The sequence below is a fragment of the Macroventuria anomochaeta genome (genome assembly GCF_010093625.1).
Source record: "Macroventuria anomochaeta strain CBS 525.71 unplaced genomic scaffold BU25scaffold_24, whole genome shotgun sequence".
Taxonomy (NCBI): Eukaryota; Fungi; Ascomycota; class Dothideomycetes; order Pleosporales; family Didymellaceae; genus Macroventuria; species Macroventuria anomochaeta.
Window position 1 is genome coordinate 492,477 of NW_022985385.1, and position 25,941 is coordinate 518,417.

The 25,941-nt window shown below is 51.9% G+C and overlaps 9 protein-coding genes across 9 annotated transcripts; 5 read left to right on the plus strand and 4 right to left on the minus strand.

Moving 5' to 3' along the window:
* Positions 1–5,163: 5,163 nt before the first annotated feature.
* On the minus strand, positions 5,164–6,489 carry BU25DRAFT_423133 (uncharacterized protein; the record flags this gene model as incomplete). The annotated part of the gene is made up of 1 exon (XM_033708195.1): positions 5,164–6,489. One exon carries the CDS (start codon positions 6,487–6,489, stop codon positions 5,164–5,166), a length of 1,326 nt encoding a protein of 441 aa, XP_033560007.1.
* A 1,334-nt stretch (positions 6,490–7,823) lies between these two features.
* BU25DRAFT_432721 (uncharacterized protein) lies at positions 7,824–9,564 on the plus strand (the record flags this gene model as incomplete). Its single annotated transcript, XM_033708735.1, has 2 exons — positions 7,824–8,282; positions 8,365–9,564. 2 exons carry the CDS (start codon positions 7,824–7,826, stop codon positions 9,562–9,564), a joined length of 1,659 nt encoding a protein of 552 aa, XP_033560008.1.
* A 99-nt stretch (positions 9,565–9,663) lies between these two features.
* Positions 9,664–12,021, plus strand: BU25DRAFT_111849 (HET-domain-containing protein). Its single transcript, XM_033700351.1, has 3 exons — positions 9,664–10,221; positions 10,319–10,726; positions 10,782–12,021. The coding sequence occupies exons 1-3, from the start codon at positions 9,762–9,764 to the stop codon at positions 11,978–11,980; spliced, it is 2,067 nt and encodes a 688-aa protein (XP_033560009.1). The 5' UTR covers positions 9,664–9,761; the 3' UTR covers positions 11,981–12,021.
* A 1,439-nt stretch (positions 12,022–13,460) lies between these two features.
* Positions 13,461–15,155, minus strand: BU25DRAFT_396650 (uncharacterized protein). Its single transcript, XM_033704842.1, has 3 exons — positions 14,153–15,155; positions 13,796–14,101; positions 13,461–13,743 (listed from the first exon to the last, which is right to left on the minus strand). The coding sequence occupies exons 1-3, from the start codon at positions 14,717–14,719 to the stop codon at positions 13,543–13,545; spliced, it is 1,074 nt and encodes a 357-aa protein (XP_033560010.1). The 5' UTR covers positions 14,720–15,155; the 3' UTR covers positions 13,461–13,542.
* A 141-nt stretch (positions 15,156–15,296) lies between these two features.
* On the minus strand, positions 15,297–15,972 carry BU25DRAFT_412467 (uncharacterized protein). Its single transcript, XM_033706798.1, has one exon. It carries the CDS (start codon positions 15,526–15,528, stop codon positions 15,313–15,315), a length of 216 nt encoding a protein of 71 aa, XP_033560011.1. The 5' UTR covers positions 15,529–15,972; the 3' UTR covers positions 15,297–15,312.
* Positions 15,973–17,951: 1,979 nt separating this feature from the next.
* Positions 17,952–19,317, minus strand: BU25DRAFT_371735 (uncharacterized protein). Its single transcript, XM_033703989.1, has 2 exons — positions 18,409–19,317; positions 17,952–18,341 (listed from the first exon to the last, which is right to left on the minus strand). Exons 1-2 carry the CDS (start codon positions 19,023–19,025, stop codon positions 18,338–18,340), a joined length of 621 nt encoding a protein of 206 aa, XP_033560012.1. The 5' UTR covers positions 19,026–19,317; the 3' UTR covers positions 17,952–18,337.
* A 1,355-nt stretch (positions 19,318–20,672) lies between these two features.
* Positions 20,673–22,325, plus strand: BU25DRAFT_345198 (uncharacterized protein; the record flags this gene model as incomplete). The annotated part of the gene is made up of 2 exons (XM_033703033.1): positions 20,673–21,061; positions 21,116–22,325. 2 exons carry the CDS (start codon positions 20,673–20,675, stop codon positions 22,323–22,325), a joined length of 1,599 nt encoding a protein of 532 aa, XP_033560013.1.
* A 354-nt stretch (positions 22,326–22,679) lies between these two features.
* Positions 22,680–24,515, plus strand: BU25DRAFT_371741 (Protoporphyrinogen oxidase; the record flags this gene model as incomplete). Its single annotated transcript, XM_033703990.1, has 3 exons — positions 22,680–23,078; positions 23,129–23,812; positions 23,859–24,515. Coding segments are annotated over exons 1-3 (1,674 nt in total), but the record flags the coding sequence as incomplete, so codon positions are not given.
* A 232-nt stretch (positions 24,516–24,747) lies between these two features.
* BU25DRAFT_111954 (uncharacterized protein) lies at positions 24,748–25,710 on the plus strand. The gene has a single exon (XM_033700352.1). It carries the CDS (start codon positions 24,959–24,961, stop codon positions 25,571–25,573), a length of 615 nt encoding a protein of 204 aa, XP_033560015.1. The 5' UTR covers positions 24,748–24,958; the 3' UTR covers positions 25,574–25,710.
* The last annotated feature ends 231 nt before the right edge of the window (positions 25,711–25,941 follow it).

A 25,941-nucleotide genomic window follows, 5' to 3' on the forward strand; every position in this document is an offset into this window, starting at 1 on the left:
CAGTCAGAAGGGCGAACAGAGGAGGCCATCGACACGCTCTGTGGTTACTCATTTCTGGCGAGATTGGAGAGTGACAAGCAAAACATTGAAGAAGGAAGCAGCAACAGGTTAATAACAAGAGAGGAGTGGTACGTAATGCACCGACTTGTACATCTTGCAATCCAAGTCTGGATCGATAAGAACGGCAATGCTACGGAAGTGATGAAAGAAGCAATACGACGTGTCGCAAAAGCCTTACCATCGGATGACTACGCCAATCGTGCAACATGGAGAGCATGTTGTTGAAGTAACAAATTGTATTGATTGTAAGATGGAGGATCTCCGATGCTTGGGAAGTATATATGCTAGTAACACTAGGTGGCAGGTACAGGCCACGTCATAGTCCCTCCTTCTGGTATGAAGATAACTCCTTCCAACACATATCTACTACATACGCTGCGACTGCTCCGGGGTAAAGACGAACCATACTAAAGAAGATTCTAGATTGTGTCTGCTAGTAGGACGTTGTCTACTGGTGGATGGTAGGGTGCTGGCAGCGATCAAATGGCTCGAGGTATCTTGCCGCTGGAAGGATGGATTCCATAGGGGAAATGCGACCCAGTTGTTGTCGCAGAACGCCCTTGCAACCGTATACCAAGTAGACTGACAGGCGCAGAAGGCAGTAGAGCTGCTAGAGGTTGTGGTGGAAGTGAGAGAAAAGGTGCTGTTGCCGGAGCACCCAGACCGACTGGCGTCGCAGCACGCGCTCGCAATGGCATACCGAGAGGTCGGACAGGTAAAAAATGCAACACTACTGTTAAACAACGTCCATCTGGGGCGAACCCATTCAAAGGAGATTTTACCCCCAAAAACTTCCGATGAAGATCCTCCACCTGCAAGGCATGAAGCATGACAAACCACTCAAGCGGAGTCCACCGTCGGGAGCGCGACACTAGTGGAAACCCAGGATGAATACACAGCAGAGATGTCTTTGGCTATGTGTGTGATTGAGCCGGAGTGTCAAGGCGATAACGTTTGTATGTCTGTGGAATCCAACGATGAAGATATCGCCTCACAGGTTGCGACGAGAAGAACCGAGTCTGAGGTTCTAGCTGTTCGGCAATTTGGTTCTTTCTTTGTGGAGTTGGAAGAGCTGCGTCTACTGCACAAAGAAGCGTTCAGCAAACTTGGGACAACGCGTTTCTAACAAAATTATCGGCGAATTTTCAAACGCTATGTCTTGAAGCTGCAAGATAACGAGCAAATCCCAGTAGAGAGAGACACTGTGTTGGTTTTGAGATCTCGAACAAATTGTCTCAATATAACACAGAGAATTCTCAATCTCATGCAGGCAGACGAAGAGGGCTTGCCGAAGTCATTAGATGGATTGATCCGCCAACCAGTTGAGAAACCTCAACTCGAAGACTGGGCAAGGAACTTATACACGCCACGAAACACAGAAACGTCAGAGGCCATCGATATTGATGCGGAGGGGTTCGAACAATCCAGTGAAGAAAGTGACGGTGAAGCTGACACTGAAGAGCGGCGGTTCCCGAGCATCACTCAAGCCAACGCATTTCTGCGTACCGGCTTTCTATTCCAGACGCTAGTTCACGATCTAAGATTGTTGGTTTTACCAGCACCGATAAAGGAAGTGATATAATGCACCCCGAAAAACTCGATTCGCGTCCTTTCCGTGAAAGAAACATCCTTGATAAACAAGATCAAGGCATTTGTTGAGGAGTTTAGCAAATTTGAGTGGGATTGGTGGCCTCTAATGCCTCGAATACCGGATTTGCCAGCTGGCAAGTTGCAACTTCGATGGACGGTAAGCAATTTCTCTGCTACAGCAACAGAGTTAATGTAACCACGTGGCGGAAGTCACATGATATTTTGTTGTAGAAGGCACTGCCCGAGAGCAATTGCACTTACCTCTGAGCAGAGAACTCTTACACAACAACATCACCGAACAACAACACAGATAGCAATACAATCATTGATCACAGCCTCCGACCGACACTACTCACGCAGTAACAGTTAATACATAGGTCTAATCAGATGCAGTTCTGCGGGCAACACCTGTTCATGGTAGTCTCTCCTGAAGAAGCCTAGTCAGTGCAGCAAGTTATAGAACTTATCGGAGATCATCCAACAAACTGTCACTGTTGTGAGTCACCGACTGTTCCAATTAATTGGATCGCTGCCCTCAACGGCTTGTACCGATTAGTGACAACCGGCCTTGGAGAGGCCCTGAGCTTTGCGTCTCCATATCAGAAGTTTGCGTCCAAAGCTCAGCAACTGTACACTCCAGCGTTTGTGACATCTACCACTTCATCGTTGGATCGTACAAATGGCCCACCCCAATCAGCACCAACAACATCCCCACAAAATTGTGGTACAGGCGGTTTAGAAATACAAGGCGGCAGTCCGAACGTTCCTTCCAAAGTCCCGCAAAGAAACCCTTCGTGGATAGTCTTCAGTTTCCAAAGTACGTCCGATTTTGGCGAAATCCAGAACATAGAGATATCAGGGTTGGTCAACGACCCGTTGTTCTTCCGGGAACTAAAGGCTAGACACAATAAGCATTGTTGGTTCTTACAACGGTGCTTCTTTCCTTTTCGCGTTCGTAATTGCAAGTTTGTCCGAGTAAGCATCATCGCCAATGCATGGAAGTCTCGATTCTAATGAATCTAGTTCGAGATCATCGATACCGACCAGTTTTACTGCAGCGGCGAAGCTCTGCCCGATGATCATGGGTACACCAGTTCTTATGGGTACGAACCGCGGCCTCCACGAGCTAAGAACCCACTGATCAACCGGAAACTCTTCTCTATATGTCTCACCACATGCGACTCTCAGCGCTCTGAAGCTCTTCTACCTTCTTATGCATAAATGCCATCCTCTGCCGTATAATTCTCATATCTGGAAGCGCATTCCAAGAAAAGGGAGTGCTTTTAGTGTGCATCAGAGTCAGTCTGGAAATTTGCATTTGGACTTGAGGCAGATTACTCGTTGTCCTTTGCGATTTTGTTCATATATCATGTCGCGCTTTTGTTTTCAGCGTTCAGCTTTGGGTCTACAGGTTGAGAAATCATCCCAATGATTTGCAAAACGCTTCAGTCCCTACCTTCACCGCTCTAAGTATCATCGGTGCATTTTGGGGGCCTCTTGGAAAGCGAGGTAGTATTTCCTAACTCCTATCCAGAAAGCTATCACGATCAGGGTGCAGGAGGCCCAAGCACATTCAAGCATCAATCTGAATAGCAAGCAACATGGGGAACCAATAAGTGCCCAAGCAGCATTCCTACCTGCCTCAGCTCTTGCATCCCACACCTGGCTCTTTGATTCTGGTGCATCACGCTATATGTCAGGCAACATCGATGATTTCATCACTCTATCTTTACAGAAGGGCACAATCACAATTGCCAGGCAACAGCAGATCCCAATCGATGGCCAAGGCACTGTGCAGTTCACTGCAGTGCTGCCAGGTAGGTCAACCAAGCTCATAGAACTGACAAATGCTCTCCTCTGTAAACAACTTCACCAGACCTGGCTCTTTAGCTGGCCATACATCCAAAATCATGGATGAAACATCCAAGCAAAAGGAAACCATCTCTAGTTGATCAAACCTGATGGGCAACATGCCATGTGGGCCAAGTATCACCGAGGGGTGATGGAGATCCAGATCACGAATTCACAGTCTGCATCAGCCAACTTTGTATCCTATCAGGAGTTCCATCACGCTATTGGTCATTTCCAGGTCAAGCAACCCCAGAGAATCTATGAAGATCACCATTTTATACCAAAGATGCCACCTGGATACAGCTGCAACACTTGTCGCATGTCCAAGTCCACCCATTCCAAACCACAATCATGTCCCTATGTGCCAGACATCAAGCCCTTCCAGGTCATCTATTCAGATCTCTCAGGCAATTTCTCCAGACTATCCCTCAATGGGTCATGGTATTTCATCACATTCATTGATGAGTGCACTCGATACGCCTGGGTCAAGTTCCTTGAAAAAAGGCCACATCCGAAATCAGAACATGTCGACTCAGTCTCTGGATACACCAGAGGTCAATTGGCATTGTGAGCGGCGACTATCCAGTGAGTGGCTCCACTCTCGTCTTCGCAGCAACGATATGCACCATCACAACCTTCGCGCGACGCCGCAATGGCTCCGCGGGGGGCTGCATCGACCGGCAGGAACTCCAGAAAAGATTTCAGCTCTTTATCATCTAACTTGATCTTGATCGAGGAGTTCCTTTGGGTTTGTCGATGGTGCTGAAGAGTATTTCAAATCCGTCTCACCCGCTTTTCTGGGACGAATGCAAGAAAATCCCAACTTCTCACCGGCTTCGTGGACTTCTTCGCCTCGTTTGCGCTGCTGCGTCTGGGACGTCATACCATTCCCACCGCGGCCAATGTGGCCGCTCTCGCACTTGAGCACGTTCAAAGCTACCTCAAATTCGAAGGCGTACCGCCTTGTCAGGCATCTGCTAGGTCGTACGTCTTCGAAGCTGCAATAAACGCTGATGAAGTGGCGGGCTATGGACCGAGGCCACAGCGGCCCGAGTTACAAACGGCACTTGCTGCTCTGCTTGAGTGCTGTACTGACCTTGAGTACAGGTTTGTTAGCGGGATGTGCGGGTATCGAACGGTATCACGTGTCGATACTGTGCAGTCTTTTCGAGAGACGGCTATGATGCCTGATTTTCTCAGGCGAAGAGGCTCGAACATGATGGCATATAAAGTTAAGTTTCAGAAGACCTGGTCAAACAATAGCTGTATGTATTCCCTCGTTACACGTCTGTTCACCTAGCATTACATTAAGGTTGCCCGTACAGCCCTACATCTGCATCTTCTGCGGTGTCTGAAGATGATCCCTCAGTGCTCCTGACGATTCGAGGCTCTTTCATAATGCCTTATCTGTCGTGGTAAAGCCAGAGCCAGTAGCGGCTCGACATTGCGCCGCAATTACTTTCACTCTTGACTTGACGGGGTAATGGCCGATGTGGATCATGCGTTGTCGGCGCCTTCCTAAGTCATTAGCCTGGCCTGGGGCGATGTATTCATATGATGATGTTCAGTGGTCGTTTGGCGTTGCTTGTCGTGCTTTGCTGCTCACGACGAGCCCAGGAGACTGAACCTTGCGACTTCTCTCTCCTCAGAAGCGAACGCAGCTCAGACGCCAGCTTGCTGATTGGCGAATTGTGCCTCTCTTTCGGCTCTCTCTTCCTTCCTCTCTCTGGCATCCTCCTCGTGCTCCTGCCTCAACTTTCTCCAATCGAACTTCTCGAACGTGAAACTCCAGATCTTCTCTGCGACACTCCTGCCCCACTTACTTTGCGGCCCATAATCGTCAATCTTGCTGCTCTTCTTGCCGACATGCTGCATAACGCTCGGCGTCATGGCGTATCGCAGTTCTCCTCTCTCATTGGCGTAGTCTTCTATGAGCACATCCACAAAGCCAAGGCGTCGGTCCTTGAAGTAGTCGACGAGGGCCAGAGCCTTGAGATGGGGAAACACGAAGCCCTGGGCGCAGCAACCAAACTCAGACATTTCGGCCACTCCAGTGGGTATGGGAAGTACGGTGTTGCGGCCCATGCCGAAGAAGATTAGGATGCTGGTTGCGAGAAGAGTGTAGATTGCGATGACCGAGCGTGGTGTGGTGATGGTAAGCGAGAGCTTGGTCGTGGGTCGAACGCAGCGTACGAAGAGCAGGATCGCGGTGGGTATGCCGGCTACCCACACAGAGTAGTACAGGTAGCTCCTCCAATCCTCAGCATTCCAGCCAAAGAACTCTTCTGTGTAGAACAAGCGTAGGTAGAGGAAGTCGGCCCTTGCTCGACGTTCTGCAGCCTGCTGTTCAGCCAGGTTGATTGCATCCATCGTACGGTGGTACCACCCATCCATAGCTATAATATCGTCCTCGATCATAGCGATGTATGGCGTGAACTGCTCGGTACACGCTGAGAGGAGATATCTGTAATCGAACAGCGCTTTCTCGACGTACAAGCCACCCTGTCGCTCCATGTTGCGGATATGCTGCATCTGGTCATCGCCAAACTGATACGTCAAGACTTGATCCGCCAGTCCAGGTAGCCAAGCTTCATTGTACTCGGGGTGTACGTTCGGGTTCGAATGGGGTATAAACACTATGAGGTATATTTCCTGTCGTTCTTCCGGTGTCAGGCCTTCTAGTAGCGAGCCAACAGTATCTCGCAGATAGTGCACCCCTTCACGTTTGAAGGAAGGTATGCCCACACACAGCTTTCTGTTTCTTTCGTGTCCAGCTTTGACTATTTTATGGCTCGGCGCATCGTGGTAGGCCTGGAGGAAGTCCTCGGCCTGCTGGCGTCGAATAGCAGAATATCGGGCCGCGTACCCTTTGCGAGGGTTGAAGAAGAACGAAGTAGGGTCGCGTGCGGAGACTGCGTTGATTGTGTAGAGTATCGTGACCGTGATAAAGACGGCGATGCCGGTAATTGTGCGCGTAGAGAAGTGCATCGTATGTGAGTGATCGTAAGCGAGTGACTGAGTTCGATGTGTTGCTCAGTAAGGCTGCAAAAGCATGACCAGAATTATAGGTAGCGTAAGGTGGAAGAGCAGCCGAAGTAGAGAGGAGGGCTACGGCATGGTGTGAGTGAAGTGAAGGTGAAATTGAGGACCGCCGAAAAAAGAACAGGAAACAACATCCATGACGACCCACGAGCCAGGCTGCACGGAGGTCAGGCACTCGCTGATCCTTCCCGCATCATTGCTCCGTCGGGGGAAGTGGCAGCTGAGTTTAATTTTAGCAGTTTACAGGGGTTGATTTGCTTGCGTGGCTTCAGCTTGGACCCTTGAGCGTCCTGGTGTAACGGTTGTCCCTTCCTCTGCATGATGCAAATATTGAATCCTGGACATTGACCGTATTGTCTTCTGTCCCGGCCTAATAACATAAGCAAATACGTGATGCGAGATCGAAGATCAACATTCTTGTCCTTTGCACTCGATAGCTTTGACAGCGGGCCGTTTGGAGACCCGACCCTTATCGATGGCTCAACCACGGTTTGAAACGCCACAACTGGGATGTCGCTGCCTTCAAGAGCGGCGTTCAATCTCGAGTGGAATGATCAGGAGACAGCCTGGCCGCATCGTCGGCAGAGATGAGGCTACCTTGGTAGGTGAATGTTGCCAGTCATGCCGTTGACCACAGCCCACACGCTGCAGCTGTTCGTCAAGCTCCTCCGGAAGGGAACTGAGAGGGACAGGACCAAGGAACAAAAGAGGAGGCACACGCAGACAATTGCGCATTGTTGAGCTGCAGTACCAAGGTCGAGTGACTTCATCATGATAAGGAGCTGAAGATGGAAGGAGCAAAGAGGCCCATGCGCTGCCAAGCAAATGGACGCCCCTCGTCTTTCTCGAATCGAAGTAAACACACGTGTTCACGATTCTCACATTCTGCTGTTCACATGCACTGAGTTGCAACATCTTCAATTGATATTATTCACAAGCTACAGGAGCGTATTACGTGCCAAGTAACAAGTAGTTAGCAAGTGCGGACCACCGAGACTGTGTTCGGTACTTCGTAGTGGCGTCATGAAGAACTTCGACACCAAAGACGAGCTTTCGAGCTCGCCATCGATCCTCTTTGACAGCACTTCGAGTGACTCACATCTCTTTGTTTCTCCTGCATACACTATAGATCCATCATCATACGAGCCCGGAGCTTCTACTATATTCAGGCCTTCGAGCGTTGACTCATAGCCATTGGTTCTCGCTTACTATAGGGAATCAACCATTCACGAGTAGCTCCTTGCCTCCATCGCTCGCTCAGCGGCATCTGGTACACTGCCATGCCCAAGAAGCACGCGCCGGCCTACACGCAAGCTAAGCCAACTTACGTTCACCCGTCGCTGCAAAGCTCACGAGCTTCTTCATCTTCCACGCCATCAGAATCACAGACCGTCAATCAACGCATCCAACAACTCCGCCGCGAGCAAACGCCACGAGCAACGCCAGAACAAAGAGATGAACTCACATCGGTAGTAAGCAGCCGCACCGTCCCGCCGGACTTGCGGCGCATCTTGCACATACCTGAGGTTAACGCTCCCAACCCAAAGCCAGGCCTGCGTTCACGGCGAGCAATTGGAGGTGCGAGACCGCCGCCAGGTCCAGCAGCGCCAAACAGTTGGCTTCTGTCGAGTCGCCATGCACCAGACTATGTGCGTAAGATGAGAAGGCAGCAGTCTGGTGATGAGCGGGATGCACCGAGGTTCTGTATGCTCGCCAGAGTGACAAATGATGAATACAGAGTATGTGTGTCCGCGCTCTTGAGCAGAAATATACTGGCAGCATTGTGCTGTCTCTGGATCAATTTGCTTACTATTCGTGCAGCGTCTCCCACCGAATCGAAGCCTGGCGCACCACTGCCTTCGAACATTCGCATTACACTGGGAACAGCTCTCTGAATTCGAACAACACTACCTTCCTATGATACCTGTATCGCTGAGAGAAGCACTACCGAGCTATCTGACTGCTTACGGAGCCAGAGCATGCCTAGACTTCAGGTCCTTTAGGATAATGTTTCAGAATGAAGAGGGTATCGGCACTTCAGGCTGGGATGAGGTTCGCTTTCTAGATCTCACCGGCCTGTTAAACGAAGCTTTCACCATTGGCGACGTAGGGAAATGCCTCAAGCGGCAGCCCTTACAACTGCCAAACATTGGGGACTTGCAACTTGATGAGTCGACGAAAGCCAAAGGCAAAGGAAAAGCAATAGAGGTCGCCGAGTCTTGGGAAGAAGAGGCGGAAGAATCAATTAGCGCTCAGCCTGTCTTGATGGCGGCGCTTACAACCCCATACTTCGCCAACCTCAGCAGGTTATCGCTTGCACGCCCTGGCCCATGGGCGTCGTGGCCAGAATTGCTGAAGATCTCACCAAACCTGAACAAGATCACGCACTTCTCGCTCGCCTACTGGCCACGGCCGTCTACCACTCCGAATGCTGCAACGACCTCCATGGTCTCGAATATCACCACGGTGTCTCTTGGCGGTTCACACTTTTACTCTGATCTCGACGACGATTGGCACGAGGCCACGAACATCCTGCGGCGATTCTCGGTTAACACATACTCGTTACAATGGCTTGATTTGGAAGGATGTGATTGGCTAAAGGCGTTGAGCTGGCGCTCAGACGCACTTCTATCCGTGTCCAGGTCTGATCACGACCCAGAAGAATGGAAGTACCACACGGCATCACCTGGTCCAGACTGGAACGATGCTTGGCGGCGAATAACGTATTTAAACTTCTTTCAAGGTTGGATACCCGCGGACACTGAGTCGCTGCAGAACATACCTGCAGGGATGGTACCGGTGCAGTTGATGCGTTGGTTGCGAGAGAACAATGACAGGGACGACGTGAGCTGGAAGTTGAACGCGCATGAGACTGGACACGCTGTGACTGAGTGGATTAGCCGAGAGAAAATGGCGAGAAGTGTGAGGCAGGAGATACAGGCTGCCAGAAGAGCAGGCAAAGGGTCGTGGTGTAATATTGACCATGGTTGGGGCACTTCGGCTGAAATTAAGGTATCATAAAAATACATTGAATGACTCCAGGGTGTGTTCAAGAGTGGCAAGATCAGACAACAATCGGGCTTACTCAGCAGTACATTTGAAGCTTAGGGCTGTTACTCCGCGGATCCCAGGTTTCGTCCCCGCGTACTCGGCGCCTTGACCTAAACTACACCTACCCCCCTCGACTGAATGCGTGTTCTATTGGAGCAGTCCTTACGATGCCGGTCGTCGAAGTGCTTAATAGCAAATATCAAAAACAAAATATTAAACTGCAACAGACGCTTGCAGAGACAGAAGAAGGTCCCCTGTACTTTCGTGGCTGGACTGAGATCGGACCACACAAGACTCGAGTCACAGATGAGACTGACAGGGGCGGAATCGTGTGTACAACCTGTCACGGTCAGAGCTCGCTCACTGGAGACATCTTCTTCAACGCAACAGTCAGAAGCCTCTGGCATGCCTCGGAAAACGGTTGCAGCTACTGTACCGCTTTACTCGATGCCGTTAAGACGTTCAATGGGGATGCGCATTTTGACCTGACCCAGATCACCGTTTCTGTCTTATCGGCCGATCCCCGCGAACTTGATTTGCGCACCCTCTCGATCATCTTTTGGAAATCAGAGGTCGTTGGACGGGCGGACGATCAGCTTGCAAAGGTAGACATCTTCCGGAGAACAGGTACGTGATGATCTCGAATACCAATACACAGTCATAGGCTACCTCCGGCGTTTTGTTTTGCCATAAGGCTTCATTGTAAGCTTGACTGACAAAGCAGGTTATACTGAGGCCATAACGGCACCCTCTTGGGCTCGTAATCTGGCGATGAAATATTTGGCGAGCGGGGACACGTCGTCTATCAGCGCGTTCGACAAACTGAAATATTGGCTCGACAGCTGCGACAAAGATCACATATGCGTCAGCCCTGACACGGATTTCATGCCGAAGAGGATTCTACAAATCACTGGCGATTGTGTTTCCCTCAGGGAAGGTCTGGAAGGGCGAGCACGGTATGCATGTTTGAGCCATTGTTGGGGTGTCGACGGTCTCGCCTTCAAGCTGGTCAAATCTAACCGGGATGTTCTTTGTCGAGGAATACCCATTGCAGATCTTCCCAAAACCTTTCGAGATGCGGTGCAAGCGTGCACTCAATTGAACCTTGAGTTCCTTTGGATTGATGGTCTATGTAAGCGACTTCTAGTGGGATATGGTGGATGATCTCCCCGACTAACTCATTCCAGGCATCATACAGGATGACCTAGAAGACTGGGAGAAGACTGCTGCCACCATGGCAGATATATATCGTCATGGGTACATAACACTCGCTGCCACTGTATCGAGTAACAGCAGTGGGGGTTGTTTCCGGCGTGTCCCAGATCAGGCAAGACCAAAAGCTCTCCAACGTACCCCTGGACTCTTTATCGAGGAGCACTCCAGATGGACTTCTCCACTCCACACATGGGATGTCAAGTTCGCAAGCCGGTTCCCTCTGCTTCAGCGTGCGTGGGTCTATCAGGAGAGACAGTTATCCCCACGAACAGTACACTTCGCCCACCGCCAGCTCTTATGGGAGTGTAAATCTTCTCTTAGATGTGAGGACGGTGTTCTCGACTACACTATATACAGTGAGCCGATGTTTGGAGACACCACTGTGAAGCGCACGTCAGAACATTATATCCCTGCCTGGCAGCGTATTGTGAGAGAGTACTCTCGTCTGGACCTCACATTTCAAGATGATAGGCTCCCTGCCATCGCAGCAGTAGTCGAAGATATGATGGAACGGCGACCGGACGATTTCTACATGGCAGGTATGTGGGTGAACAGTCTCCTTGCCGACCTTACCTGGTATATCGATTCAAATGCCGGAGCTTTCAAAAGGCTGCAGCCTGCATCTCACCGACTATCGCCATCGTGGGCGTGGGCGTCTGTCCAAGGGCCTATCAGATTCTCCGACTACCGTGGATACCTCCCAGGTATGGAGATACTGGATATCTCAGGCTCCACTTACGGACCGCGTCAAATCGGGAGAGTCACGCATGCGAGTATCAACATGAGAGGGCCAGCAACCGAAGCGGCCTTCAAGGACGGCCAATACGTACAAGTCAGAGAACACCAGTCATACACTATACACAATGTCAGCGGTGACACGGCTGCTGGCACAACCTTCAAAATATATGGTGTGGAGAAAAGCAAGGACTTTGGTCTTGAGGGACAAGACATCCAATACATGGAAGCTGAGAAATATCTCTTCTTCTTCATCAACACTGATAAGCTCTTTTGTTATGGACTTATTCTAAGACAGCTCTCGGACAATGAGTATGAGCGAGTCGGCACGTGTGTATGCCAGACCGACCCGTACATGTTCGTTGAGTCAGAGCGCGAAGCCATGCTGGAGCGCTATATCGCTAGCCTCTCCATCAAGGAGGTCACAATCATATAGATGTTCATGTCTGTTTGTCCCTTCATCTCAGTTCTGCAGTACTGAGAGCAGCATAAGACGTAAGATGCTTTGAAGCACTCCCTCAACAGAGCTTAAGTTTTTTTTGGCCGAACCATGCCACTCGATTGCCTACTGGGATCTCAGCTTTTTGGATCAACGCACTGTTGCGGTTAGCGATGTGCTCACTTAACTTCATCCAAATGACCCACAACCGCATGAGTTGCATAAGATTTTTGGTCCATCAGGCCCTTCTCTCCATTCTGGAGACTCAAGAGTGCCACAAAATATGCATATGTGTGGCTCCATCATCTTACGCTTCTTGTTTTTCATGCCTGATGCAATTCCTTAGGACTTCATGTTCCTGGATAAAGGAATGCCAGCGTCACCAATGACAGAAAAATCGACATCCCCTACTTGGGCGCTTGATTTGTCCCTTTGATATGAGCTCTAAACACGTGTTCAATATTGGAACCTTGATGAAGTCAAACGTCAATCACTGACCGCAGAAGCATCATCTGGACGATGCGAAATTGGTGTCAAGCAGGCGGCCTCAACCTGCACTCGCGGCTCAGTCTGGCCAGGTTCAGATTGTCGTGACTGGACATACGCAACACACTCCGTCAACAACCTGCGTCTTCGGTGTATCGCCATGCATGTCTTCTTCCCACTCCTCGCCTTTTAGCTGCGCCATCTGCTGCGTGAGCCTCTTATAAACGATCATGTGCTCTAGGAAAGAGTCGAACAGAGCTCCGCTCTTACTAAGTTAAGGTCAAGCCATCATGATGAGATCGCAGTGATGTGACATGCTGCTCGGCATATCATCCCGGTAAACATTGCACTGCGATTCTAGGATGCTCCAGTCGCTGCTAAAATTCCGAAATCGATAGAAAAAGCGTACTGGATTGCGAAACAGCAAAGCTTCATTGAACTCTTCGGCAAATACATCGAGATCATCTGGATAGATAAAGTCGATGATGAAGCAACATCCACAGCGAGATATTTGAAAAACTACTCGTTGAGCGCTTTGGTTTAGAGCAAGCGAATTTGTGCTGGGAAGACTGTTTAAGTGACCCGTTCTGGAGCGTTCTTGGGGCGTTTTGAGGACACTGGGAGCTAGAGAAAGAAAAATGTTCGTCACTAAGACATATAGGCTCTCTGTACCATCCTGAATCTAAAACTGCTGTTTAACCCGGTGATGTCGTTGGGCCTTTTGGGCGAAACTATCCACATGTACTTCTGCCACTCCACAAGAAGACCGGCGCTACACAGATGTACACTATGGTCAATATTGCCTATGTGGTCGATCACGAGTGTGGCCATGACTTTGTCAAAAACGCTGGCGCTGGGGCGAAGTGGGAGGACTGTGAGCCGCTGGGACTGCGCGGATACACTATCATATAAGTTGAAGTTCCAAAGACGTCACGTTTGAATCACCTCGAATCAATGACGAAATAGACTTCATGGAGCATGCGATAGTTGAGGGCCGTCAAAATGGCTGTCGGCAAAACATGGTCTAGTCCACTTCTTCGGGGCTCAAAGGTACTGTACAAATATCGAAGCATTTACTTTCCCACCACTAATTCGTCTACCTTAGCCAACAATGGAACATTAATCGACCTTCTGTCCTCAACGACCCATGGCTTTGCATCGCCGAGTCGATCAGCAGTCAACCCGGCGGAGCCTGGCTTGTGCATACCAGCCTCGAGCTGTCGTGTGTAGCTGACTTGTCTCAAGCGTTCGGCTTCTTTCGGAGTAAGTTGCAACTATATTTGCGTCAGCCAGCGGCTCTTGTTCTCGGGAGAAGACAAAGATTACATAGATCTCGATACCAAGCGCATGCACCGCGAATGCGAGCCATAACGCCATACCAAAGTTCATATCCAGTGCTGCACCGGCGTTCGCGGCGGAAGCACCGCCCATATCCGCAAGGACAGCAGACACTTGGTTCAGGTTGCTGCCATCTACGAATGCTGCGCAAGCAGGATACTCAGACACAAGATCCATATCGTCGGCGATTGTGTCGGCGATCTTGGCGCAAGGCCAAACGATGTGGTGACCCTTGTTCGAAATGACTATGGCAGCGATGATCATAATGAACCGACTTGTGATGATAGAGCCAGCCTGCATCTGTCAGTATTTGCACCTCCAGTCTGAGGAACAACGTCGACTCACGTAAAACCATCCCCTCAGCATCCACGCCCTGTGCTGCTCGATCTGCAACCTCTTGACATTGATAATAGCCAAGATAAAGCAGACCAGCACTCCAATCCCAACAAACCCAACCCAGACTTGCACATCCATACCTCCACCAAAAGCCATATGTGCAATCATCAGTGCGCCAGCAAGGCTGACGATGTACAGCAGCACCGCGAGGTATCCCGAGATACGATGGACGAGAATCCACCTATGGCGGATGAACGGCGTAAACTGGACACAAGCCAGGACACTAGCTGGCAGGATGCTAGCAAGGTGGAGCATGATGCCGATCCTGTCGCGGGAGAAGGTCATGTAATAGTAGCACTCTCCCGGCGCAGCGGAGTTCCCGCCCTTGGGATCGACAGGGCAGAAGTGGCCGGCGAAGTTGAGGTACATGAAACGGGCGAGCGCGAAGCTGAAGAACGCGCCCGCAAAGATAAAGTAGAGGATGAAGTTGTAGGCTTTACTGAAGCCGAGCGGGTTGTAGACTTTGCGGGCCCAGGTGTTGAATGCGTTTTTTGGGGGACGGGTTGGTGCGGCCATGGTGATGGATGGAGGAGTTTATCTGGTATTGAGAAGATTTCACAGTGAGATAGTGAATTGAGATGAGGAAGAGTCTCTCAAGTCTGACGAAGATTGGATGTGCAGGATGTTGGGACTAATGAGCTTCGTGGTATGCACTTCCTCAGCTTTATAATTCCTCCCTTGGACCTTCAACACGAAAATGCGAGATAAGACACCATCATCACTCTGCGCAACACTAGCCTATAACGGAATCCATCGTTTGCGCTGCCTCAGAGATCAGCTTGCGTACAGCATCTTCGACCCCAGTCCGGGTCTGCTGCGGCTCGAAGCGCGACGCAGACGGGCCTCTCACAACTCAGAGCGATCAGGCTCGCCGGGAGATCTCAAGCCCGTCGTAAGATCGCAGTCGTGGTTGAGACTGTGGCTGAAGAGCCGTTGCGCAGTAACAGGCGGACGTCACCCGCGTAAACCTGCCTAGCGCAGAATGAGCCCAAAGCAGGCAACGGGTGCTGAAGTGTTATTGTAAGCCCAGGGCACTACACATGTCATGTGGTCTATCCACTGACTAATCAGTCCACTACTCCATGTACATACCCCGCATCTGGGACACATCAATAAACAGAAGATATACCATATACTACAATATACACCACCCCTACCACAAGCTTACAGTTATGGGGAGACGAGAGCGCTTGCGCGAGGTGGTGCCGCCGCGTCGTCAGCGACGCCGTGCGATGCTCAGCTGGTCTCGCATGACACATACGCGCCCTTGCAGGCCTCGCAACGGCAGCAGGGGTTTGAAGTTCAGGAGAAGTCATGGCACACATGTTGTTAGTTATAAAAAGATAGATATTTCTGTGACGGTCATAATGGATTGATATATAGGGCTCTGTCTATGCTGTAACCAGAGCCTTTCCGCTGTTCTCTGTTGTCTGACTTATGAATCTTGTATCATGTCACTGAATCCCGCATTCTATTACCGGACTTCCAATCTGTTGAAGTAACAAATTGTGTTGATTGTAAGATGGAGGATCTCCGATGCCTGGGAAGTACATATGCTAGTAAAACTAGGTGGCAGGTACAGGCCACGCCATAGTCCCTCCTTCTGGTACGAAGATAACTCCTTCCAACACAATCCCCTATCGTCCTCGCTGTCCTCAGGAGATTCTGTTTTCCTGTGATCCTGCAAGGAGTGTCACAGATTATGCTTAAACTCTACTATGTAGTCTCGATCGATTCCCAGTATAGCTCTTAAAATCAATCAACTCAACTATCTCAACCCTTCCACCGTCTCTGCTTGAGCGTTCGTGACCAAAAATATTGGAAACGCAAAATCAAAAATCCCCGCAAGTAGGGCAACCAAAGACTTCGGCTAGCCATGCAAACGATTCAGTGTCGTGCGTTGTGCAGATCATGATGTTGACTGCTACTGGTAAGTTGAAACAGGCCGACATGTTTGTTGTCGCTTGGGAAAAGGTTGAAGGACGAACGGCGAAGGTGGATATAGCAGATTACTTTCATTGAAGATCGCTATTGGTGACCTGGCAACCTGCGTATGCTTTCACAGCAAACGAACGCCAGACACTTCATCGCAGTAGTAATAACGGGTTCAATACGTGACTGGAAAGTCAACACCTCGCTTGATTCATAGCATCTTTCAATCTTATGCATCGCTGCTGCCGTTATCGATCTCGCCATCCAGTTCTCCTTCATTTTTCCTCATCTATGGATTGCTATGTCTCCATTCCTACAAAGGTCTCGAGGGATGGCGGAAACTCATCAGCCACGTGGTCCGACGTCTTATCAATAGACTGTTGCCAATGTGACGGACCGGATGTTGACATTCCAATGAGCGACATGTCCGTGAGGGCAAGTGACTTGAGCCATCCAAAATGCCGCAGACTCAATTGAGGACGGGCAGCGAGCAGACATTTCGATGAGCTTTTCGTCAATCGAACAGTAATGCTCGTTCGAGTGGAGTTGGAGGGTCTCAAGCGAGTGTGCATGAGAGGCCAAGCACGCAACATCGAGCGGTGGGTCGTTCTCATTTGAGCCTTATTCGTACTTAATCTAAGGACACTCAACCTGCAGACGAAGCTTTTTCAGACCTTTGAAGGTCCACCAGTGTTCGGTGTAGTCGGGCCATATGAAATATTGTTGATGCATTTGGATCTAGAGATCCGTTACAAGCAACTTGCCGTTGTGCACGTCGCTCCGTCCTTGTTGGTCGAATGTGACGTTTTTGGGTTTCACCGTCCTCAAATTGGGAAGCTCAAAGACGCTGCCATAGATGTTGCCGAGATACTTGTGACTGAGTGCACTTAGCATCGGAGAAAGCATGGTCAAATTACGCAGGTGACGGAAACCATACGAGCGGAGCTTGTCTGACGAAACTGGATCATGCAGCATACACATGAGTGGTATCCTCTCGCCGAGCAGATCCCCTGTTGTCGTTGCAAATTCAATGGTCTCAACCTTTGGCAGCAAAAAGCTGAGCCAAATTGGGCCGCCATCGTTTCGCGTCAGGGCACACAACTAGCAATTCGAAAAAATGGCACTGTATGAGTTGAGGTCAAGAGACGAGACAAGTGCTTGTACGTCGGCTTCCGTGTGTTTTAAATGACGGGCAAAGCCATGATCCATACGAACAACACGTATCAGCTTCTTGAGGTGTGACCGGTCTCGCAACTGCTCCATAAGGGCATATGGGTCTTCGATCATCTTGCCACGCAGTTTGTACTTGTCTTGCAGTGCTCCTCGACAATGTTGAGTAAGTGTGTTTGCAGGTGAGACAGGCTTTAGAGCGTGCGCGAGAACTATCCATCGATGCCGATGAATATCTTGCGTAAGATCTCGTTCGGCATATCCATGATGGTGGTGTATGGCGACCGTGGGGTGAGACAGCTGGCGAGTGTGCAGTCATCGCGATCATTGTCGTGCTGTTGGCCTGGCGTCGCTCGTCTGGATTGGGTGAGAGGAATAGCAAGGTGAGCGACGAGCTCCTCTCTCTTTAGTCGCACTCGATAGTCGTCATGTTGCGGATGTGACGAAGGTGGGATGGGAGGCGTAGCAGGAAAACCTCGCGGGTGCTGTGGAAGAGAGCCCGAGGAGCGATGAGGTGGAGGGTGAGAGGAACATGTGATGTCGAATGACACACGCCTGGAATCTTGCGTGTTGGTGAGAAATGAAGGTGAAGAAGCTGGGCGACGCATCGAGGGAGTATCCTCAATCACGTCCAAGACTCCCAATTGCCAACCGCGCCCGGTGTAAAAGGTCTCTGGCGACCATAATTCTGGCTATATACTATGCTAGATAGGCACCTTAGTGCACGTTACATTCTCGCTCTCATCTGGACATCATGCTCATGTGCTTCAACACATCTCTCGTCAGGTTATGATGATGCCCACCAAACACGCTAAAGCCAACGCTGGGGAGCACTCAAATTAGTGTACAATCGAATGATGCGGCAACAATTTTGCCATTGCCAGAAAGAGCCTGGGGCTATATGATAAAAGGGGTACACCAGAACAAGTAAAAGCGTATCCTGGGGTAGTTGCAGCTCGACGTGTTGTCGAGTGCAGTGAAAGTAGTGTTGTTGAAACGCCGGCTAATCGGCGCATAGGTCGGTGGCATTGATCACCTGTTTGCATTAGCACGATGCAACCCAGCGCAGATCATGTAGAACTGCCATACTGAGAGGTACTCACCGATATCCACCCCTCCGGCTGCCTCTCCTTTCCCTGTACTCATCATGCTCCTCGATGACTTCCACGACATCATCGTTCGGCACTCTCCGCCTTTCCTCAACAATGATGCTCCTCGTCCTCTGTTGTGGCGGCGGTGGTGCTCTCCTCTCTTCGACAATGATATGCGAGCGCCCGCTGGACTGTCTTGGACTTCTGCTGACTTCGCGCATCTGCGCATGGGAGTTGCGCCGTGACCTGTTTCCGTGCGAGTTGCGTCTTGGTCTACGTACTACGATCTCTTCCTCGCCCGCCATTGCTGTTGTTGTACCAGCCTTGCTGCCATTGGTGAGGGAGTAGAGCAGCCAGACGATGAGTAGGAAGCCTGCGACACTGCCGAGCACGATGCCGACTACTGTGCCGGGCTCTGGGCCGGAGAGGTTATAGTAGGTAGGTATTATGCCTTGCTGTATGACCATCTGCTGTCGCTTGGCGATTGGTGCTGTGCGCCGCACATCTTGTGCCATAGCTGCGATGTCAATGGCAGGCTGGCGTGGTAGTAGGCTGTCACTGCCGTAGGCGCGAGGCGCAACATTACCCAGCTGCGCTATCGCATTGGGCAGCTCAGGTACTGCGGGCATGGTGGAGATGGGCGAGCAGCGGCAATATTGCCAGGCTGTGCGCAGAGCGGCGACGAGGTGGTGATTATCTAGGTCGAGGAAGTTGCGTGGTCGCTGGGGGAAACAGCCGGGTTGTTGTGGACTCCGGGGAAGCCGAGTGGTGATGGGGGAGGGCTGGCAGTCCGCAACACCACAGTCGAGATGAGAGAGTGGCAGTAGTCAAGAATGCGATGCCAATCCTCGACGCACAAGAAGGGGATAAGAAAGGAAAAGCAAGGCGACGCAAGCGCGGTGAGATTTGGCATTCACGACGATACCATGATGCAATTAGCTCCTTCCCAGGGAAGAGGCTGGGCCTCGACAGCAAATAACGAGGGGGCTGTATCCTCGACACGAACTCCAACACCACGCGTCTCTCACAATTGAGCATTGCGTGTATTTTTTATTTCCATGCAGCCTGTGCCGTCTGGTATTGTTGTGGTGTCACGCGCACTTGACGATCTACAGTCTGCGATGTTATCAACACACGTAGGTTGTTGTTCCTGGATGCTCGTTCTTGGATACCGCGGGCTAAAGTCGACGCGCAACAAAATCAAGTTTCACGTGTCTTGATCAGGCTCTCTACTACCGGCTTTCATCTTCACCCTGGTCGAAGTGCTTCTTCTCCCATGATTCTCTCTCCACGTCAGCCTGGTACTGACGAGCACCCACTCCATCGGCCGAGGAGCTTTGTGGTGTCAAGTTTCCGCAATGCTTCGTTCCGCAGTGCTTGGCCGAGTCCGTACAGTGCCCAGTCACGTCTACACGTGGGCGCCTGCTGCCGCGGGCGTCACCTTGACAACCTTTGACAACGATGCTGGAAGGTGACTTTGTTCTCAGAACAAAGCTGCTTGCGCTTCCGTCCTTCTCGTACAAACACGAGTCTGAATTATCCTCGATCACCTGACTACCTCCACCATCGATCAAAGCTTCACGGAGGGCCTCCGCAGATGCCTTAGTCACTGGCGTTGTGATTCTGCAGTCTCCAACCTCCAATCCCATCATGGTGCAGCATCAACATCGCCAGGCTACCGTTTCTCTGTAATTGGTCTCTGTAAAGTGAAGCATACCAGAGTCTCGTTTGTACAAGCTGAACAGAAGCTGTAGTCCCGTGATGACGTGTAGCACTATATCGAATGACTAAGCTCAAGGTTGCAGCAACTATTGGTGGCTGCGACAGAGCTCGCAGATGTTTCTCGAAGCGCTCAGGCTGTCTGAAGAATCTCGGGCATGGGATGTCTAAACGCCAGTATAGTAGACATTAGTAAGACCCTGGCACCTCAGAGGCGCGAGCCTGTTCGTGCCTGAGGCAAGCACGACGGGTGGGGATGCACGTACGCCAAGGCACGGGGTTTGCCGCTGACTAGGGCCAAATGTCTTGCTGGGCAAGCGAACAGCCTTCCTCAGGACATTTCCCAAACATCTGCGCTCCACACGACCACCGCACCCGCTGCTCTCTTCACGCGCACCGTATTCACACGTCCCGGAACCACGTTTGTCGACGTCACTATATAAAGCGCGACAAGGAAACGCGAAAAGGCGCGCCGGTCGCCACTGCTTTGTTCACAACACTTTTCTCACCCTCCAACCTCTACACCAACTTCTCACCTTCCCGCACCGACAGCCAACATGGCTGACTTCTCTCCCGAGTCGCCGCTCGCCGCGCAGCTTCAGCAAGTCGTGCAGCCCAAGCTTGCAGAGAATGGATGGACAACAGGCGGCGACGACACAACGCTGTTCGAATACATCCTCCTCATGCTGGCCAACGGCAAAGATCAGTCACAAGTCGCGGCAGAGCTGTCAAACGACCTGCTTGACCTCGGGCCTGAAAACACAGAGACACAACTGTTTGCGCAGTGGTTATTTGGTCAGATCGACGCGTTGCAGCGGCAAGCTGCTGGGGGCGCCGCACAGAGCGCGCCTTCCGCAGACCAGCCCATGGACGGCGGTGCTCCAGCATTCGTACCCAGCGGGCATGACACCGATATGGAGGGCGCTTCAGAAGCACAGGAGGGCATGTACGTCCACTTTCCGACCTCGATACCATCGCGACATCAACTAACGCAACGCAGCCCCACAGGGCCAAAAGCCATGCGCAACGGCAGCGGGGCACCGTCAACACGTGGTGGACCCCGCGGAGGGCGCAACATGCTCAACCAGATGAACAGACAGATGAATCGAAACGACGACCCATTACATCGCGTTCGTGGGGGCGGAGGCGTTGGTAGAAATAACCGTGATCCGCCACGGGGCCCCCGTGGCCAGAACCTCGGTCGCGGAATCGAAGCCATGGCGAACGGAAGGGGCATGAACCAAGTCGGTAACATCAACGGCGCCCCAGGACCCATGAACGGCATGAACGGCATGAACATGGGCGGCATGCCCGGGATGCCGATGCCACCTATGGGAGGTCAGAACGGCGGCATGAATGGCGGAGTGGGCCTGAATCAGCAGCAGCAGATGGCTCTTATGCAGATGTACGAGCAACAGGCCCAGATGATGCAGCAGATCTTCTCCGGCGCAACGCCCACACCCTACGTGAACCCCAACTTCAACAACAGCAGAGGAGGTCGCGGTGGGCGAGGCGGGCGCGGAGGACGTGGTGGCCAGCACCAGGGCATGCATCAGTCTACCAAGTTCACAAAGAAGGACGGCCAGGACGATGCGATGGCCGACGGCCCCGCAGGCGAGAACGGCGACGGCATGGAAGTTGAGAACACAAGGCCCGATGCCTCAGCAACTATGTGCAAGTTCAACCTTCGATGCACCAACCCAGACTGCCATTTTGTCCACCAGTCACCGGCCGCTCCCCCTGGTACCACTGTGGATATGGAAAGCACCTGCGAGTTTGGTGCCGCGTGCAAGAACAAGAAGTGCGCAGGAAAGCACCCCTCGCCGGCACAACGACAGAAGTTCCAGTCCGAGCAGGAGTGTGCATTCTGGCCGAACTGCCGTGATCCGGCCAACTGCCCGTACAAGCACCCTTCAGCACCGCCGTGCCGCAACGGAGCTGATTGCACAACACCTGACTGCACATTTTCGCACAGCTCGGTGATGTGCAAGTTCAACCCATGCTTGAACCCGCGCTGCCAGTACAAGCACAACCCAGGCCAGAAGAAGAACAACACGAACGTGTGGGTCGCACCCAAGGAAGGCGAGCACGTCAGCGAGAGGAAATTCATCGATGAGAACCGTGAAGAGGAGCTCATCATCCCTGGTCAGGATAACCAGAATGGTGTGGCGCAGGCAGCTGAGAGCATGGACCAGGACGCAGCATTATAGATAGGAGGACTGTTATGACACGACATACTGACATGTGGGATGATACCAGTGGGGGCGGAAGTGGATGGCCACACAGCAGCAAAAGCGCACGTGTACTATAGTTCTGGATACCGACAGACGAGACGAGGCGAGACGAGGCGAGACGAGGCGTTGCAGTTTGTAGGCGTCGGGAACAAATATTGGTTTTGGCGGCCGTCGGGCTGCTCTGTGTCTCTTTACAAACAACCTTCTCATCTGCATCCGGGTGAAGTGACTTTTCGAGCTCCAAAGCTTAAAGCTTAGCGCTCATGTATGACATGGTGCATATGCGTAGGGCTGAAGCTTGGACGATTTCCTGAGCGAACTTCACATCGATGACGGCTAGGCATGGGCTGCAATTGAGCCACCTCTCGCGCCTGCCACCGCTCCCTATCGCCGGCAATGCTTGTCAGAAGACATGTGCCGCTTCTCGAGTCGACCGTGAGAGCCCGCGCCCTGCGCCCGCTGCTGGCCTCGCAATGCACCCGCCTGCGCTTCTCGACCACCTCCGCGGCCCATCCTGAGCGCATTGCGGTGCTCGGCGGAGGCATTGCCGGCCTCTCGAGTGCCTACTTCGCGTCCCGAGAGTTCCCGGACAGCAAGATCACCGTGTATGAGGGCGGGAAAGAGACGGGCGGCTGGATCAAGAGCAAGAGGGTGGCGGTGCCCGGCGGCGATGTGCTGTTCGAGTCGGGGCCGCGGACGCTGCGTAATGCAACGCCCACCGCGCATCTGGTGAGTCCGGACGGCACGTGAGCAACATGGACTATGGCTGATGGATGCAGATTGAAGAGCTGGGCCTCGTCGACAACATCATCTTCACCAAGCGCACCGAACCTGGCGCGAAGAACCGTTTCATATACTACCCGGACCGCCTCAACCGCCTGCCCTCGGAAGCGCCTGGCATTGGCGACCTTTTCTCGCTATGGCGGACGGGCATCCTCGACGGCTTCCTGGGCATGATCAAAGAGCCCCTGCAGCCTAAGCGGTCCATCTCTCTCAGCGATGAGACAGTTGGCTCCTTCCTTGCACGCCGTGTGGACAAGAGGATCGCCAACAACATCATCTCCGCCGTCTTCCACGGCATCTACGCTGGAGACATCTGGCAGTTGAGTGCGAAGACACTGCTCTCCATGGCCTGGCAGCTCGAGGGCAGGTACGGCACTGCTCTCGGCGGTTTCTTGCGCATGCAAAACGAGTCTCCCAGCTCGCAGCAACAGGTCATTGCACACCCTTATGATGTCGAAGTTGCGAGGGCGCTGAACAGTGAGATCGACATCAGCCTCGATCTTGCGAAGAGCCTCAAGGAGGCCAGCATGTTCACCTTCAAGGACGGTCTGCAGACGCTGGTGAAGGGGCTGCAAGACGCCATGGAGAAGACCGGCAACATCGAGATCAAGCTCAACAGCCCCGTGTCATCCTTCAAGATGGCGGAAGGCCAGGAGCAGAAGGTCGAAGTTATCGCTGGCGTACGTTCACAACCCCCTCGCCCGACACACAACTTACCACACATAGTCTGACGCCAACAAAACCACCGAAAACTACGACATCGTCATCTCCACCCTGCGCAACGCAGAACTAACCCCCTACGTCACCGTCATGACTGTAAATCTCTACTTCACCAACCCCTCCCTCCTCCCTGTCCAAGGCTTCGGCTACCTCATCCCGCAATCCATCCCCTTCGAGCAGAACCCCGAGCGCGCGCTCGGCGTCATCTTCGACAACAGCGCCATCAAAGGCCAGGACAGCGCTCCCGGCACAAAATTGACCGTCATGATGGGCGGCCACTGGTGGAACGGCTTCGAAGGCTACCCTGACGAAGAAGAGGGTCTCGCCATGGCACGTTCAGTCATCGAGCGCCACCTCGGTATCAAAGACACGCCGATTGCGCATCACGTCAACCTCAGCAAGGACTGTATACCGCAGTACACACTAGGCTACGAGGACCGGCTAAAATCCTTCGCGTCCTCCCTTCAAGACGAGTTCAAAGGCCGGTTACGCGTAGTGGGGAGCCAGTTTCATGGTGTGGGTGTGAACGATTGTATCACGGGCGCGTGGAACGTTGCGAGGGGGTTGAGGGGGGACGGGTGGAAGAGTAGGAGTTGTGGGTTGGATAGGGTGCAGGACAGTAGGCCGTGGATTGTGCTGAATGCGGGGGATATGGTGTATAAGAAGAGGGATGATACTCCGTAGGATGTATGTATAAGAGGGCATCAGAGATATTGATAGAAGGTAAAAGTACTGGCTCAGGGTGGGTCTGCCGCTTGAGATCGATGTCCTTGACTCTCCGGTTGCAAAGGTGCGACACTTCTCTTTCGTCAGGCATGAGCACCTGTCCTTATTGCTGATTGGGGCAAGAGAGACACGTGCAAGGGCAGCAGTTTTCTTCTAACAACTACAAAGCCTACCTCTCTCACGAACATCACTTCGGTCGTGCACGAGCGGCATGTTCGAAGCCCACCTGTTCTGGTAGGGGGGTCTGGCCTGCTTGAAGTTGGTTGGCGTGCCCAACTGTATGGGGTGGCACTTGCCTCGTTTGGTTCGACCTTCGCTTCCACCTTGTGCACCGCACACCAATCTTCGAACACGGATACCCCAGGCTGAACGCTTAGACAATGTCGTTCCCAAATTCTCCCAGCTTTTTCCCCTTTCTACAGCAGCCAGGCGAGTTGCGCAACATCGTCTACAGCTACGCGCTATCCGAGCCGGAAGGTCTTAAATGCTGGGAGGATATGTTCCTGCCAAAGATCACGGCTGAGCTTTCATACAACGTCATCAACCAGCTTCAGGACATTTGCCATGAAATCCTCCAGGAAATTCGGGTACTTAGAATTCGGTACAATGACTTGACCTACGAGACCTGCGTTGATGCCTCACGTTTTACTCGCACCCTTCCGGTGACCGCCCTAGAGTCCTTGCGTATGTTGCACGTCACCGATCAATGGATCAGTGAGGAGAACATTGGTGAAGGGAAAGCCACGGAATACATGTACGAATTGTTTCACGTTTCCCGTAATATTCCGTTCATTACTGTACGTCTTTCGTCCCGAATGCTCCACTTACGGGGCGGTGTTCTTAAACTCCTCGCTGCCGAGTCCTACATCCGAGGTCAAGACACGTTCTTACGAGGCTCATCACCGATCAGCAAGACCAAAGTTTGCTTGCAGCAGTCGTTGAGTCCATTTCGCAAGACCGACTGCTTGCCGAGACTCTCGCATACGTTCCAGTAAGTTTTCGACCATGGCTCAAGTCGTTCGACGAACAAGATTTCCATATGTACTGTGAAGAAGAAGAAGACGACGACAGTACGGCTCAGGGTGACTCGACGAAGTACCTGCTGTCCAGAGTCGATGGAGGATCGACCACTGGGTCGAAGTAGTCAAGGCTCTGTCTGAGCCTGGGATATGAACCAAGACGCTGTTCACAAGAGGCTTTGGGTATGCTTCAGCCTTAGCCCGCTCTGTCGACGTTTGCTATCGGCAGAAGCAGCTTTTGAACAAACAAATGCGATCGATCTTCGTTTGCATCGTCTTCACATTAGAGTATATCGACAATGTCCGTCTTCAACGCGCATGTAACAAGGCTTGTCATCTTCTCC

Excerpts from the sequence above, each read along its gene's own strand:
- BU25DRAFT_111954 (XM_033700352.1), top strand. The coding sequence starts at position 24,959 with ATGTCGTTCCCAAATTCTCCCAGCTTTTTCCCCTTTCTACAGCAGCCA.
- BU25DRAFT_111849 (XM_033700351.1), top strand. The coding sequence starts at position 9,762 with ATGCCGGTCGTCGAAGTGCTTAATAGCAAATATCAAAAACAAAATATT. Across the intron at positions 10,222-10,318 it reads AGACATCTTCCGGAGAACAG|GTTATACTGAGGCCATAACG; the intron begins GTACGTGATGAT and ends CTGACAAAGCAG. Across the intron at positions 10,727-10,781 it reads CCTTTGGATTGATGGTCTAT|GCATCATACAGGATGACCTA; the intron begins GTAAGCGACTTC and ends AACTCATTCCAG.
- BU25DRAFT_412467 (XM_033706798.1), bottom strand. The coding sequence starts at position 15,528 with ATGTGTGCCATGACTTCTCCTGAACTTCAAACCCCTGCTGCCGTTGCG.
- BU25DRAFT_371735 (XM_033703989.1), bottom strand. The coding sequence starts at position 19,025 with ATGCCCGCAGTACCTGAGCTGCCCAATGCGATAGCGCAGCTGGGTAAT.
- BU25DRAFT_396650 (XM_033704842.1), bottom strand. The coding sequence starts at position 14,719 with ATGGCCGCACCAACCCGTCCCCCAAAAAACGCATTCAACACCTGGGCC. Across the intron at positions 14,102-14,152 it reads TGCTGAGGGGATGGTTTTAC|GCTGGCTCTATCATCACAAG; the intron begins GTGAGTCGACGT and ends TGACAGATGCAG. Across the intron at positions 13,744-13,795 it reads CGCTTGGTATCGAGATCTAT|TTGCAACTTACTCCGAAAGA; the intron begins GTAATCTTTGTC and ends ACGCAAATATAG.